Genomic DNA, 12,507 nt, shown 5'->3' with positions numbered 1-12,507 from the left:
ACTTCAGATAAATGCATATAACGCAAATATTACAAGCAATATACTTGATCATTTTTTAAAATGTTGATCTCGGAATTACGTAACAAGTCACTGTATTGCAATTAAATTAGCGTGGGAAATTTTCTCAAGTCGGTGTGGGAAACGTTTTAATGCTGTTTTGCTATTCATTTTCAAGCTATCGACTCCATCAAATGAAACTATTTCGTTAAATATGCCAAAAATGAAATTTGTAAAAGGGTGTTATAGTGATTTGTGACAGCGTTATAGTCAGATATGGGTTATAGTATAAGAACAGCATTATAGCGAATCAGCGTAAAGCAAACTGTGTTATAACAAGGGCCTGCTGTATTTATTTGCAAGGAAATTTGTCTGTTCCACTGTGACCCAGAAACTAAAAGACAGTCAATGAAATGGAAGACAAAACAATCCACCAGACCAAAAACAACAAGAATGTCAAAATCAAAAAGGAAAACTGTTTCTTGTTTTCTTAAAGGAATTATGGCTGAGCATATCCCAAAACATCCTTCAATGTGAGCCAAACATGCTACATTGAAGTTCTGACAAGGCTGTATGAAACAATTTGAAGGAAGAGACCTGAATTGTGGAAGGATGGTTAGATACTCCAGCAATCAATGCACTCTCTGTTTGCCAGTTTCTGGCCAAAAACCAAATCCCTGTGTGCACCCTTGTGGCTTTTCTCTTCCCTAAAATGAAAAATGTGTTTAAGGGAAGCCGTTTTCATTCCTTTTAAGATATTCAGGAAAAAAAAAAAAAAAAGACCAAAGTAAAATGTTTAAGGCTTACAGAAGATGATTTTCAGAAATGTTTGTGCTTGGAAGAAACATAGGGAACAGTCTGTGCAAGCCCAAGGTGATTATTTTGAAGGGGATAACTTGTAAGTTACAAAACATTTCATTATATTTATTTTATTGTAAAGTCTCATTATTTAATAGCCACACCTCTTATATGATATGTACATCTTCTCTTAATTTTCTTGGAAGTGGTTTTATACTTTTAGTAGATTCACAAATATGAAAATACTAAATTGGCAAAATTGCATGTGCAACTTGAACCACTAATACCAGCTTCAATAATATATCATCTTCTGTGATTTAAAGGCATGCTTTTTCCTATGATAGATTTATTACAAGGGCATTTAAATGATAAAATCCACTAACAATGAAAATATATTGTGAGATGTGAATGGTATGAACAGAACAGAAATAATTGCTTGCTTGTGTTTAAATTTTTTTTGTATGTTCAGTTTCATTACTTTTTTTTTTATGTAGACACCAAACACAAGAGGTATAAGAACCTATAGTACTTAGTACCGTGTTTGGGTTTGGAGGTTGAGAAGACGAAAGAAGATATTTGTTGACATTGAACTTCTGTAGACTGTAATTTTCAGGAAATAAGTATGAAAGAAGGTTGTTCCAAAAAATGCCAGTCGAATGAATAAATGAGGAAGATGAAAAGTTGGTTGTGCGAGTTTGAAGTTGGACAGTAAATGGATGTTGGCTGGTGGCGGCATGGGTTTGGACTGTTTTGAAAGAGAGAGCAGGAATTATAAAAGCCAATTCAGAAGAACATTGCCCATGGAAATATCTGTAGAAGAGGCATGCAGCAGAAACAGTAAGTCTGAGACAACAAGTGGAGAGACTCTGTTAGAGACGAATCATTAATTAACCTAATGGCCCTCTTCTGAATGGAATCAAGAAGCCTGAGAGAGGTTTTGGGGGTACCACCCCAGATGTGGTAACAATATTCCATGGTAGGGCGGATTTGCGATTTGTACAGAGTGAACAGCTGTTTGGAAGAAAATTAACTCTGAGAGCGAAAGAGAAAACCAAGTTTTTTAGATGCAGAGGAAGCAATATTTGTAATGTGCTTGTGCCAAGAGAGATATTAGAAGTCAGGGTAATCCCCAAAAGAGATATATCATTTTGCCTAGAAATCGGAGTGTCACCAAAGATAAGCATAGGAGCAGAAGAATCCTTTTTGAGAGTTATAAGACAAGACTGAGTTTTAGAAGGATTGAAATCAACTAAGTTGTCTTTGTTCCACTGGAGATCAGCATTTAAGAAATTGGTAGCAGATTTTCAAGAAGTTGAAGCTGATTGAGCAGGGCAAGGTTTCTCAAAATGGAAAGTGGAATGCAATGTGCTATCATCGGCAAAACTATGGAAAAGATTTCCATTCAATGGAAGGTCATTAATATACAAGAGGAAAAGAGTGTGGGAAAGAACTGAACCTTGGGGGACACCGGCATTAGTGGAGAAGTTAGAAGACAGAGCCATCTACCATCACCCTCAGTGAGCAATCAGAGAGAAAACTGTATAACCAATTACAGAAAACAGTTGGCAAACCATAAGATGGAAGCTTGTTTAGAAGACCTTTATGCCAAACACGATCGAAAGCCTTTAAGATGTCAAGAGCAACCGCTTGTGTTTCACAGAACTTTTCTATTGAATTAGTCCATAAATGGGTAACATAAGCCAGAATATCACCAGTGGATCGACACTGACGGAATCCATACTGGCGATCGTTGATCAGACGGAAGGTTTCTAGGTAGCTTAAGAGTTGGCAGTTAATTGATTTTTCCATTACTTTAGAAAGAGTAGAAGTAATTGGATGGGAGAAATTTGTCACCCTTTTTAGGAATTGGCTGGATAAGAGCAAATTTGCAAGCAGAAGGAAAAACACCTTTGGAATAAGAAAGTGAAAAAGGCGGCAAAGAACAGGAGTAAGCTCAGGAGCACAGGTTTTGAGAACAAGTGGAGAAATACCATCAGGACCTGGAGCTTTCTTAGCATCAAGATTTGTCAAAACACTTCTGACATCCTTTTGATGAAAGAGCACAGGAGGCATTGAATGGAGCGTGTTGGGAATGGTGGAGATGTTTTACCAAGATCATTAATACATGAATTGGAAGAAAAAGGGGATGCCAGCAGGGTCAGCTTTATCCTTGGCTGAAGTGACAACAGAACCATCTGGTTTGTACAGAGGTGGGAGCAGAGATGGGCAAAAGTTGAGGCCAATAGCTTTGGCAAGAGACCAGAATGCTCGGCTACCATTAGGGCAAGAAGCTAGTTTTCTACTCTTAGCCTGTTCAAACTCTAGTTTGGACTGATTATTAACTGCTTTACAATTGTTGCGAGCTTTGGTTTAGGCAGAAAATGAAACTGAAGAATTAGAAACAATCCAATTACGATATGCAATGTTCTTCTCTTGAACAGCCTTAGCACATTTATTGGAAAACCGAGGTTTAGATAAAGAACGAGATTTTAAAGTGGAGTGTGGGATAAAGGATTCCATTCCTGCAAGAATAATTTCACTGACACGATCTGAGCAAACGTTGACACCAGAAGTTTTGAAACAATAATCCGACCAAGGAAAAGAAGAAAAGAAATCTTGCAGGTCATCCCATTTTGCATTCTTGTAATGCCAAACAATAAGAGGTTGGGAATAGCCATGAAATAAAAGCTCCATTGGAGAAGAGACAATCTCCAAGTTGTGATCTGAGGTGCTTAAAGGACCACTCACTTCGACCGTGTACTTAGAAGGGTTTGTTTGTGAGAAAAAGATCAAGCGTGTTGGCTATATGGTTAGGATTGTCAAGAATTCTTGTAGGTAAATGAACAATCTGTGCAAGGTCATTAGTAATTACAAAAGCCTCAATCTCGACCAGCTGGGTCAGTGTGACTAGAAAACAGAAGCCAGCTGGTGTTGTGAACATTAAAATCACCAAGGAAAATTACCTCACTGTTAGGGAAGTTGGACTCGAGAAAGTCAAGTTGCAAAGAGAGGAAGTCAAAAGAGCTCCAAGTGATTAGTGGAGTTTGGAGAATGATAGAGACAACAGATGAATTTGACACAATTGAGGTAGAGATTTTAAGCCAGAGGAGATTCCAAATTACCAAGTCTCTGACAGGGAATATCGGAATGGACATATGCACAAGTACCACCTTTGAGGCGAATAATTTGGGCATCTGAGATGAGCAGTAGTTGAATCAATCAATAACTGAGATTCTGTCAGAAAAAGTACATGTTGTTTGGCAGACTGCAAGTGGAAATGGACATTGTTGAGATTAGAATTGAGACGTATATTTGTGAAATGAATTAGGAAGTGTTTGGGAGGTTTAGATCTTTTTGCAGATAAGCTTACTCTATTAGTTTGACAATCCATGGTGTATTCAATAGTAAGAAAAAGTGGGTAGTACATGCTGCATGAAGTAATGAAATTTTTGGATATGGCGTACACATGGTAAGATTATACTCGGATCCTTGATATAATGTGGCTTCGACAATGCCTCCCGCATACACACTACTCGGACTCTCTCCAGTCCCAATAAAATCAAATCAACTCCCTCCAGTCACTATCTGGCAGAGTAGAGGTTGCAAGATTATGCACTAACTGATCCGGAATCCTCCTAGAGAGTTACCAATAGGTTCGGTCCAGTGTACTAACTAGCTGGCGGCCTGCAAACACCGTTTTAGAGTTGTACCCTCGAAATGTAAGGAAGATTGGATCTTGCCACGATGTTCATCAATCATACTGCATGATGGAAGAATTGGGGAAGGGTTGACCAGAACTTAGCTCTGGAGACTAAACATGGGTTCCACCACTTCATGCCTCCAATAAGCAAAGTGGTGGTATTGCACCGGTTGATGAGAGTCATCTATCACCTAGTACTGCCTGGTAACACAGAGGGGAAGCATTCCTCCATGTGGTGTGGGCACCACACCTCAACCCCTGCTTACATTGGTTCACACCTGGGTGGTCACCCACTGTGTGCTTGTGCATGGAGGTTATACCCAGGATTGCTAACAGTCCCACCAAGCAGAGGATTTGCCTGTCACAGACCATCAGCACTTCACCGAAATTGGGTCCACTTGACTTGAATGTCACCCGAATATCAGTTCCATCAGCGTTTTAGACTCCCAGGTAGCAAGTATAGCTTGTCTGGCATATCTGAGAGAATGTCTGTGACAACCTCAAGGACCAACCTGTGTGTTCAGTTTTCATTACTTGATGAATTTATTTGTTTTGTGAAAAGACATGCTGTCTATACTGAATTTGGCTAGATTTTTTTTTTTCTGTTTTATCATTGCTTAGCAAATGTATGGGGTCAGACTTGTGACAGAAGATGCTGTTAAATTTAAAAGCATCGTTAATTTCTCTCTGTTCAAAAAAGAGATTTTCTTTTGTCTTTAAAAGGCTGCATTTAAATTTCTTTTGTTTTTACTTTTTTCTTCCAAATAAAGGTGCAGAATTCAGAAGTCCCAAGTTGCAAATGGCTGATGATTCAAATATCAGTACAATGAATTTAGTATACATTGGCAATGAATACCATTGTTTGACATAAATATATTTGCAGGAAATGTATTTCTGAATCAGTTGGGATATTACTTACCCTTGTGTGCTAGTGTTATGCTCTGTACATATATGGAAAAACTTGATTGCATGTTTGAACATAATGTTTGGTTATTATTAAAAGGAATAGTGTATATTATATATATAATATTGGGATAATATTATATATTAAATATTAAATGGGATAATATTAAATTTACAAAAACTTTAACAAGAAAGTGCACTGGGTAAAATAAAATAAAGAAAAGAAAAAGAAAAATATTTCTGTACCATTACAGTTCTTCAGTTTAGGAACATGGACAGCCATATAGAATTAATTTACAAAAAATTAACTATTATTTTTCTGCACAATTGTAATATTGTGTATGAATTTAAACATATTAATGCTGTTTTATGTGATTATATACGTGCATATATTTGAATAACCAGTTTATAAAAACTAAATTGTTTACTAATTTCAGTACTCAATTTTGATTCTTTTTTCAGAGGATGAGTCATCTCGTTCATCCCTCTCCATCTGAAAGTCAGATTCTTCAGTTTTTTTGCCATATGGTTAGTATTTGGTCTTCTTGGGATTGCAAACACATTGTGTTATTGCACTTTTAGGATCAAACTGGGAGAGTGGTGGTTTTCATTTGCTGATTTGCTTTAAACATTTGAAAAATTATGTTCAAAAGTCTGTTCTTTCAGTCTTTTTTTTATTTATTTATTTATATGTATTTTTTTTTTCATGTCAGTTTGATCATTTTCTTGGGAATATTAATTATATTGCTTCTAATTAGAAAATGTTTTTTATAAAAAAAAAAATAAGCAATAAAAGTTTGAAATCATAATATATTTGTAAATGGCTTAATGAGTTAATCAAGTTACAATTGTTGTTTAGCAAGTCATTCTCTAATGTTGAATTAGGTTTGTCTGTAATCAGATATTCTTCCTGTTTTTTAACTAGGCAGGCTCTAGTCATATCATAAAGTAGCAATCTTGAGAATATCTTCATATCTCCCCACCCCAGATGTATTTTACATCCAGTAAGTTTGAGTGCTATAAATGGGTAATTTAAAATATGGTGACTTAGTAGCTAATTGTCCTGTTTTCAGGATAGCTATTATCAGTTTTTACATTTGTACATTGCAGCTTTTTTATTTTTTGTTTGCCCTTCTTCCCTCCTTTTTATTGCTTTGAATCTTTGCCAATTCTTTACCAGCAGTCATATGTACATTATTTTGAACAAGAAAATTACAGTAAACAACATGTTACGTATGCTCTCCATTCTAGGAAAAGGAATTTAAGACGGACTGATACATAATTAGACATTCACTGGCAAATAGGTATGTTTTTGTAGAATGGGAAATTTTCAAAAAATCATTTAGAAGCATTACAAAGTATGATAATTAGAACAGCTTTATAAATAAACAAGATTTAGCTAAAGTAAGATTACTTTAAAGTCATATTTATAGAGATATTGCCACCTGTCATATCTTATGGGACATTAATGTTCTGTGTGTTTATTTTAGGGGAATGGTCCTGATGCATTGTTGACTACTTAATTCATAATGTAATTTGGCCAGTAAATCAGTCTTATAATGGGGATTTTAATTTCCCAGATATTGACTGGAATTTGTGGGTTGGTCACTCACACACTAGCAAGGCTTTTATGGATTTATTGTATGATTGTTTTCTACATCAGCATGCCCAGGAGGCAAATAGAGGGAGTAATACTCTTGATCTGATTATCAGTAGTGATTCTTCATGCATTAAGAATCTGCAGATAAAGGAACCACTAGGTGGCAGTGAACACAGTGTGCTGAAGTGGGATTTACTCAAAGGTAACTACCATCAGGGGTAAAGGGAAGGGTTTTTGCTTTCTTAAAGGTGACTACGGAGGTCTGAGACAGTATATAAATTCTATACAGTGGGACAAACTGATAATATTACCAACAACAAATTCAAAATGGAAGGCATTCAAAGAATTAATCTTGGAAGCTACTAGACTTTACATACCAACTAAGAAATATTGTTCAAGGTTTAGGCCTAAATGGATGTCAGATGAACTAATGAGACATATGGCAGAGAAGAAAAATGCATGGGATACATATAAATTAATGGGTGACATGGAAGCCTATGACAGATATAAGCTGGTCTGTAAACAAGTCACAAAGAAGATTAGGCAGGCAAAGGCAGATTATGAGAAATCTTTGGCAAAGGATGCAAAGAAAAATAGCAAAGAGTTCTTTACATATGTAAACTCTAAAAGGAAAGGGATGAATCAGATTGGTCCACTGGATATTGATGGTTCAACTGTTGATGATCCTGCTCAGGTGGCTAGCAAACTAAATGAGTATTTTGCATCTACATTCACACACGAGGAATTATTCAGTGAGGGGAATGCCAGAGGTGAATTAAACTTTGGCAGTGAGCTAGATGATTTTGTAATAACTGAGAGTAAGGAGAAATTGTTGAAGATAAATACAAGAAATGCACCTGGGGTGCATGGGATCTATCCAGTTATATTAAAGGAGGCAGCAAAGGAAGTAAGCAAACCTTTAGCCATCATTATGAGAGTTTCCTTGGACTCGGGGGAGATACCCATGTACTGGAGATGTGCAAATGTGACCCCAATTCACAAAGGAGAATCAAAGGGCAACAAAAGTAAGTAATTATAGACCTGTTAGTTTAACTTCTGTTCCAGGGAAATTAATGGATGCACTGGTTAAAGCAGCACTTGAAGGATCATCTAGACAAGGCTTCAGTTATGGTTTTGTTAAGGGGAAGTTTTTTGTCTGACCAATTTGATTGGATTATTATGATGTGGTCACAAAGGAACTGGATGCAGGGAATAACTTTGATATATATTTGGATCTTAGAAAGGCTTTTGATACTGTTGCAATGTGGAAGACTGCTGCACAAATTGGAGCAGTGTGACATTGGAGGCAAATTGCGGCTATAGATAAAGGGATGGTTGAGTGGGAGAAGACATAGTGGTAATCAATGGACACTGCTCTTTGTGAACTAATGTTATTAGTGGAGTTCTTCAGAGTTCAGTGTTGGGTACATTGTTGTTTTCTATATTTATAAATTCTATTGATGATGGTATATCAGGCTTAATGTCCAAGTTTGCAGATGATATAAAGGTTGCCAGGGTTGTTAAGGACACTAATGACACTACACTGCTGCAAGTGGGCTGAGAGGTGGCAAATGAAGTTTAACATTGACAAATGTAAAGTACTACATATGGGATAACTACTACATAATGTATCAACTCTGTGGTACTACACTGACAGTGGTAGAGAATGAAAAGGACCTGGGGGTAACTGTGCAGGCAGATGTGAAGTTTTCTGAGCAGTGCAGATGGTCTGCAAGAGTAGCTCATGGTGTCTTGTCAATGATATACAATTTTTCTAGCACGGATAAGGTGATTATCCCCTTGTATACAGTACTCAAGGTGTGGTCAAGCCACACCTTGAGTACTCTATACAGGTCTGGAGGCCCCATTTTAAGAAGGATGTAGAGCTGTTGGAATGAGTACAGAGAAGGGCAACAAGATTAATGAATGGAACGAAGGGTTTCTCTTATTAAGAAAGGCTTAAAAACATAAAGGCACCTGGGGTGGATGTGATCTATCCAGTTATATTAAAGGAGGCTGCAAAGCAACTAAGCAAACCCTTAGCCATAATTATGAGAGCATCCTTGGACTCAGGGGAGGTCCCCACGGACTGGAGATGTGCAAATGTATCCCCAATTCACAAAGGGGGATCGAAGGGTGACATGAGTGATTACAGACCAGTTAGTTTAACTTCTGTTCCGGGTAAAATAATGGAGTCACTGGTTAAAGATGTGTTGCAGGATCATCTAGAAAAGACTGCAGCAGTAATTCAGACACAGCATGGGTTTGTTAAGTTAAAGTCTTGTCTGACAAATTTGATAGGATATTATGATGTGGTTACAAAGGAACTTGATGCAAAAAATAATTTTGATATCATATATTTGGATTTCAGGAAAGCTTTTGACACTGATGGTGCATGGAAGACTATTGTACAAATTGGAGCAGAATTGTATTAAGGGTAAGTTGCTACAATGGATAAAAGGATGGTTAAGTGGGAGAAGACAGAGGGTGGTAATTAATGGGTGCTGCTCTTCGTGAACTAACATTATTAGTGGAGTCCCACAGGGTTCGGTGTTGGGTCCTCCGTTGTTTTGTATATTTATCAATGATAGTGATGAAGGTATATCAGGCTTAGTGTCGAAGTTTGCAGATGATACAAAGGTTGTCAGGGTTGTTAATGACAGTAATGGCAGTGTGCTACTGCAACAGGATAATTTGGGCAGATGGGCTAAGAAGTGGCAACTGAAGTTTAACCTTGACAAATGCAAAGTACTGCATATGGGTAGAAGTAACCCCAGAGAAATGTACCAACTGTGTGGTACTACACTTAAGGTGGTAGAAAATGAAAAAGACCTGGGAGTAATTGTGTAGTCAGATATGAAGTTTTCTGAGCAATGCAGACAGGTTGCCAGGGCAGGTCATGGGATTTTGTCAATGATATATAGGAATTTTGCTAGCAGGGAAAAGGAGGTGATTATCCTTCTGTATAAGGCAATAGTCAGCCTACGCCTTGAGTACTGTGTACAGGTCCGGAGGCCTCATTTTAGGAAGGATGTAGATTTGTTTGAGCGTGTACAGAGTAGGGCAACAAGATTGCTGAGAGGAATGAATGTATCCTCTTACCAAGAAAGGTTAAGTTCTGCAAATTGCAGTGGCTGGAGACTAGGCACCTGCGGTGATCTGATTGAGGTGTATAAGGCCTTGAATGGGTTGAGCAAGCTGAATTCTGATGGGATCCTTCCACTTGTTCAGATTACGAACCTATGGGGCCATAAATTCAAATTAAGAAAAGACAGATGTAGAATAGATGTGCTGAAATTTGCCTTTAGCCAGCGGGTAGTTAATTGCTGGAACAAACTTCCATCTGTCGTTGTGGAAGTTGATAGATTAAATAAATTTAAGGAGGAACTGGACAGGCATTTGGAGGGAATGGTGTGTTTTTTTTGGCTGATGCTGCATAAGCTCATACACTTGTTTTCTTGCATCACATGCCACTACTACTAAGTTTTGCAGATTACAGTGTCTGGAGACTAGGCACCTGTGAGGTGATCTGATTGAGGTGTATAAGGCCTTGAATGGTTTGAGCATGCTCAATGCTGATGGGATTCCTCTTGGTCAGAATAATCACCTGAGAGGGCATAAATTCAAATTGAGGAAAGACAATGTGCGGAAGTTGCCTTTAGCCAGCGAGTAGTTGATTGGTGGAACAGACTTCCATCTTTTATTGTGGAAGTTGATAGCCTAAATAAATTTAAGGCTGAGACGGAGGGGTGAAATGGGAGCGGTTGTTTTTTTTTTTTTTTTGGCTGATGCTGCATAAGATTGCTTTCTTGCATCGTATGCCTCTACTAGTGCTAATGTGCTAGTTCATTTACTTGTGTGGTACTAGGTGTAATTTTTCTATGTATTATGTCTGTGAAGATTCTGTTCGGGCCAGTTTACATATTGTGGGCTGAAAAACTGGAATAATTCATGGAGTGTAGTTAAGTCATGACGAGATCAGGTAACTACACCTGGATAGGAGAGGCCTTTGAGAATCCCTGTTATTATCTAATGGGTTTTGATCCAGACCTCTCTAAATCAGTGCTTAGACTCGATCATTCTTTGCAAGAAGGCCTTTGTGCAAAGAATGATCGAATCTAAGCACTGAACAAACTTCCATTTTAATAGTTTACCTTCTACACAAAAAGAAGTTTCTTGTCTGGTGATAACCTGACTTCTAACCTTCCTTATCATATAAACATACAAGATGAGAGCCACTGGGGCACTTTTTATAATTTAGACGCAGTTGCATGTTGGCATTGTTTCCTTCAAAGTAGTAAGTCTCCTCCAGAGTTTATATTTTGATCCCACTGCTTCTCCCTCTCTTTTAGAATCTCTCAAACTCCTATTTCTTCCTCTCCTCTTCATTCAAGAAATTAAGTTTTCTCTTTTGCTATGAGTATTACTTGTCTTTTAGACAGTTGCTAATTATTAGCAAATCACAAAATTGTCTTATAATGAAATATTCCTATATCTGCATCCGAAGAAAGAATTTTAGAGAACTTACAAAAAACTGACTAGTCAAGGGTCTTTAGTCAATGATCCCTTTGTTACTGACTCACTTCATTCTCTATCACACAGGCATTTAGTTTATTTTTGCTGCTTACTTTTTATTCAGATATTTCCATGGGTAGTGCTCTTTTGAATTAGCCTCTGTAATTCCACCTCTTCTTTTTCCAATCTAATGTGCATAACCTAAACCAGGGCTTCTAACTATGTCCAAACCACCAGAACGATTTTGTGCGGTCCTCCTGTGGGTTAGGCGAGGCACCTCCGTATCCAGGTGGGAAGGAGCAGCAGTGCATAGCACATTCTTCTTGATTAGACCAGGGTTCGAGCCCGTCACCACCAAATACGGAGGATGCGGGAAGGTCAGGGAATGACCACCGCATATCCCGGAGCAATATGCCCTTAGTTGCTAATGCTCCTAAAAACCAAATAACAACATAACAACCTGTGGGTTAAGCCTTTTGATTTTCACGCACGACAAAATAAAACTCTCGTCGCAAAACACTACTTGCGAGTGCAAACCTAGCTTCTACATGTGACTTCAAGTGCATTTCGTTGTATCCATGCTAGATGTCTCGTTTCAACGCGCATGCTCTGGGGTGGGTTGCCTGTCATTAGTGTCGTTCGTCCGTCCGTTTACCAAGGTTGTGTCACAGGGGCTCACCAAATTGCTAGATACATAATACGATTAATTTCCTTGTTATCTTCAATATACTTCACTTCTACTGAATAAATTACTACTTATAGTCTTTCAAGAAAAGAAAAAATTGAAGAAGAAAAATGAGTGTATCAAAGCTGATGGGAATCAGACTATTTGATTACAAACAACAAGAATAAATTCAATGTCTTGTTTGCATGCAAGTTTTGTCAATGCCTAAAGAGTGTAATGTGAAACGACACTACACTAAAAATGTGATGTGATGTGATGTGAAACTGTAATGTGAAATGACACTACACAGTAAAAGGTTTGAGTTGTATA

At 37.7% G+C, this 12,507-nt stretch overlaps 1 protein-coding gene across 4 annotated transcripts in view; it reads left to right on the top strand.

Annotated features, from left to right (window-relative positions):
- The window catches only part of Pak (serine/threonine-protein kinase PAK 3-like protein), a 251,389-nt gene that overhangs the window by 115,301 nt on the left and 123,581 nt on the right, over positions 1–12,507 (top strand). For 2 of the 4 annotated variants that reach the window (XM_090375932.1, XM_090375931.1), the window contains one exon: positions 5,861–5,926. The exons of the other annotated variants lie outside the window; for them this stretch is intronic. In XM_090375932.1, coding sequence (XP_090232058.1) covers positions 5,861–5,926 — 66 coding nt within the window. The remainder of the gene's footprint in view (positions 1–5,860; positions 5,927–12,507) is intronic. 4 annotated transcript variants of the gene reach the window in all.

This window comes from Mastigoproctus giganteus, chromosome 6 (genome assembly GCF_048544385.1).
Source record: "Mastigoproctus giganteus isolate SK-2022 chromosome 6, ASM4854438v1, whole genome shotgun sequence".
In the NCBI taxonomy this organism is placed as follows: Eukaryota; Metazoa; Arthropoda; class Arachnida; order Uropygi; family Thelyphonidae; genus Mastigoproctus; species Mastigoproctus giganteus.
The sequence above is the reverse complement of the archived record's forward strand: the minus strand, read 5'-3'. Positions and strand labels throughout refer to the sequence as shown.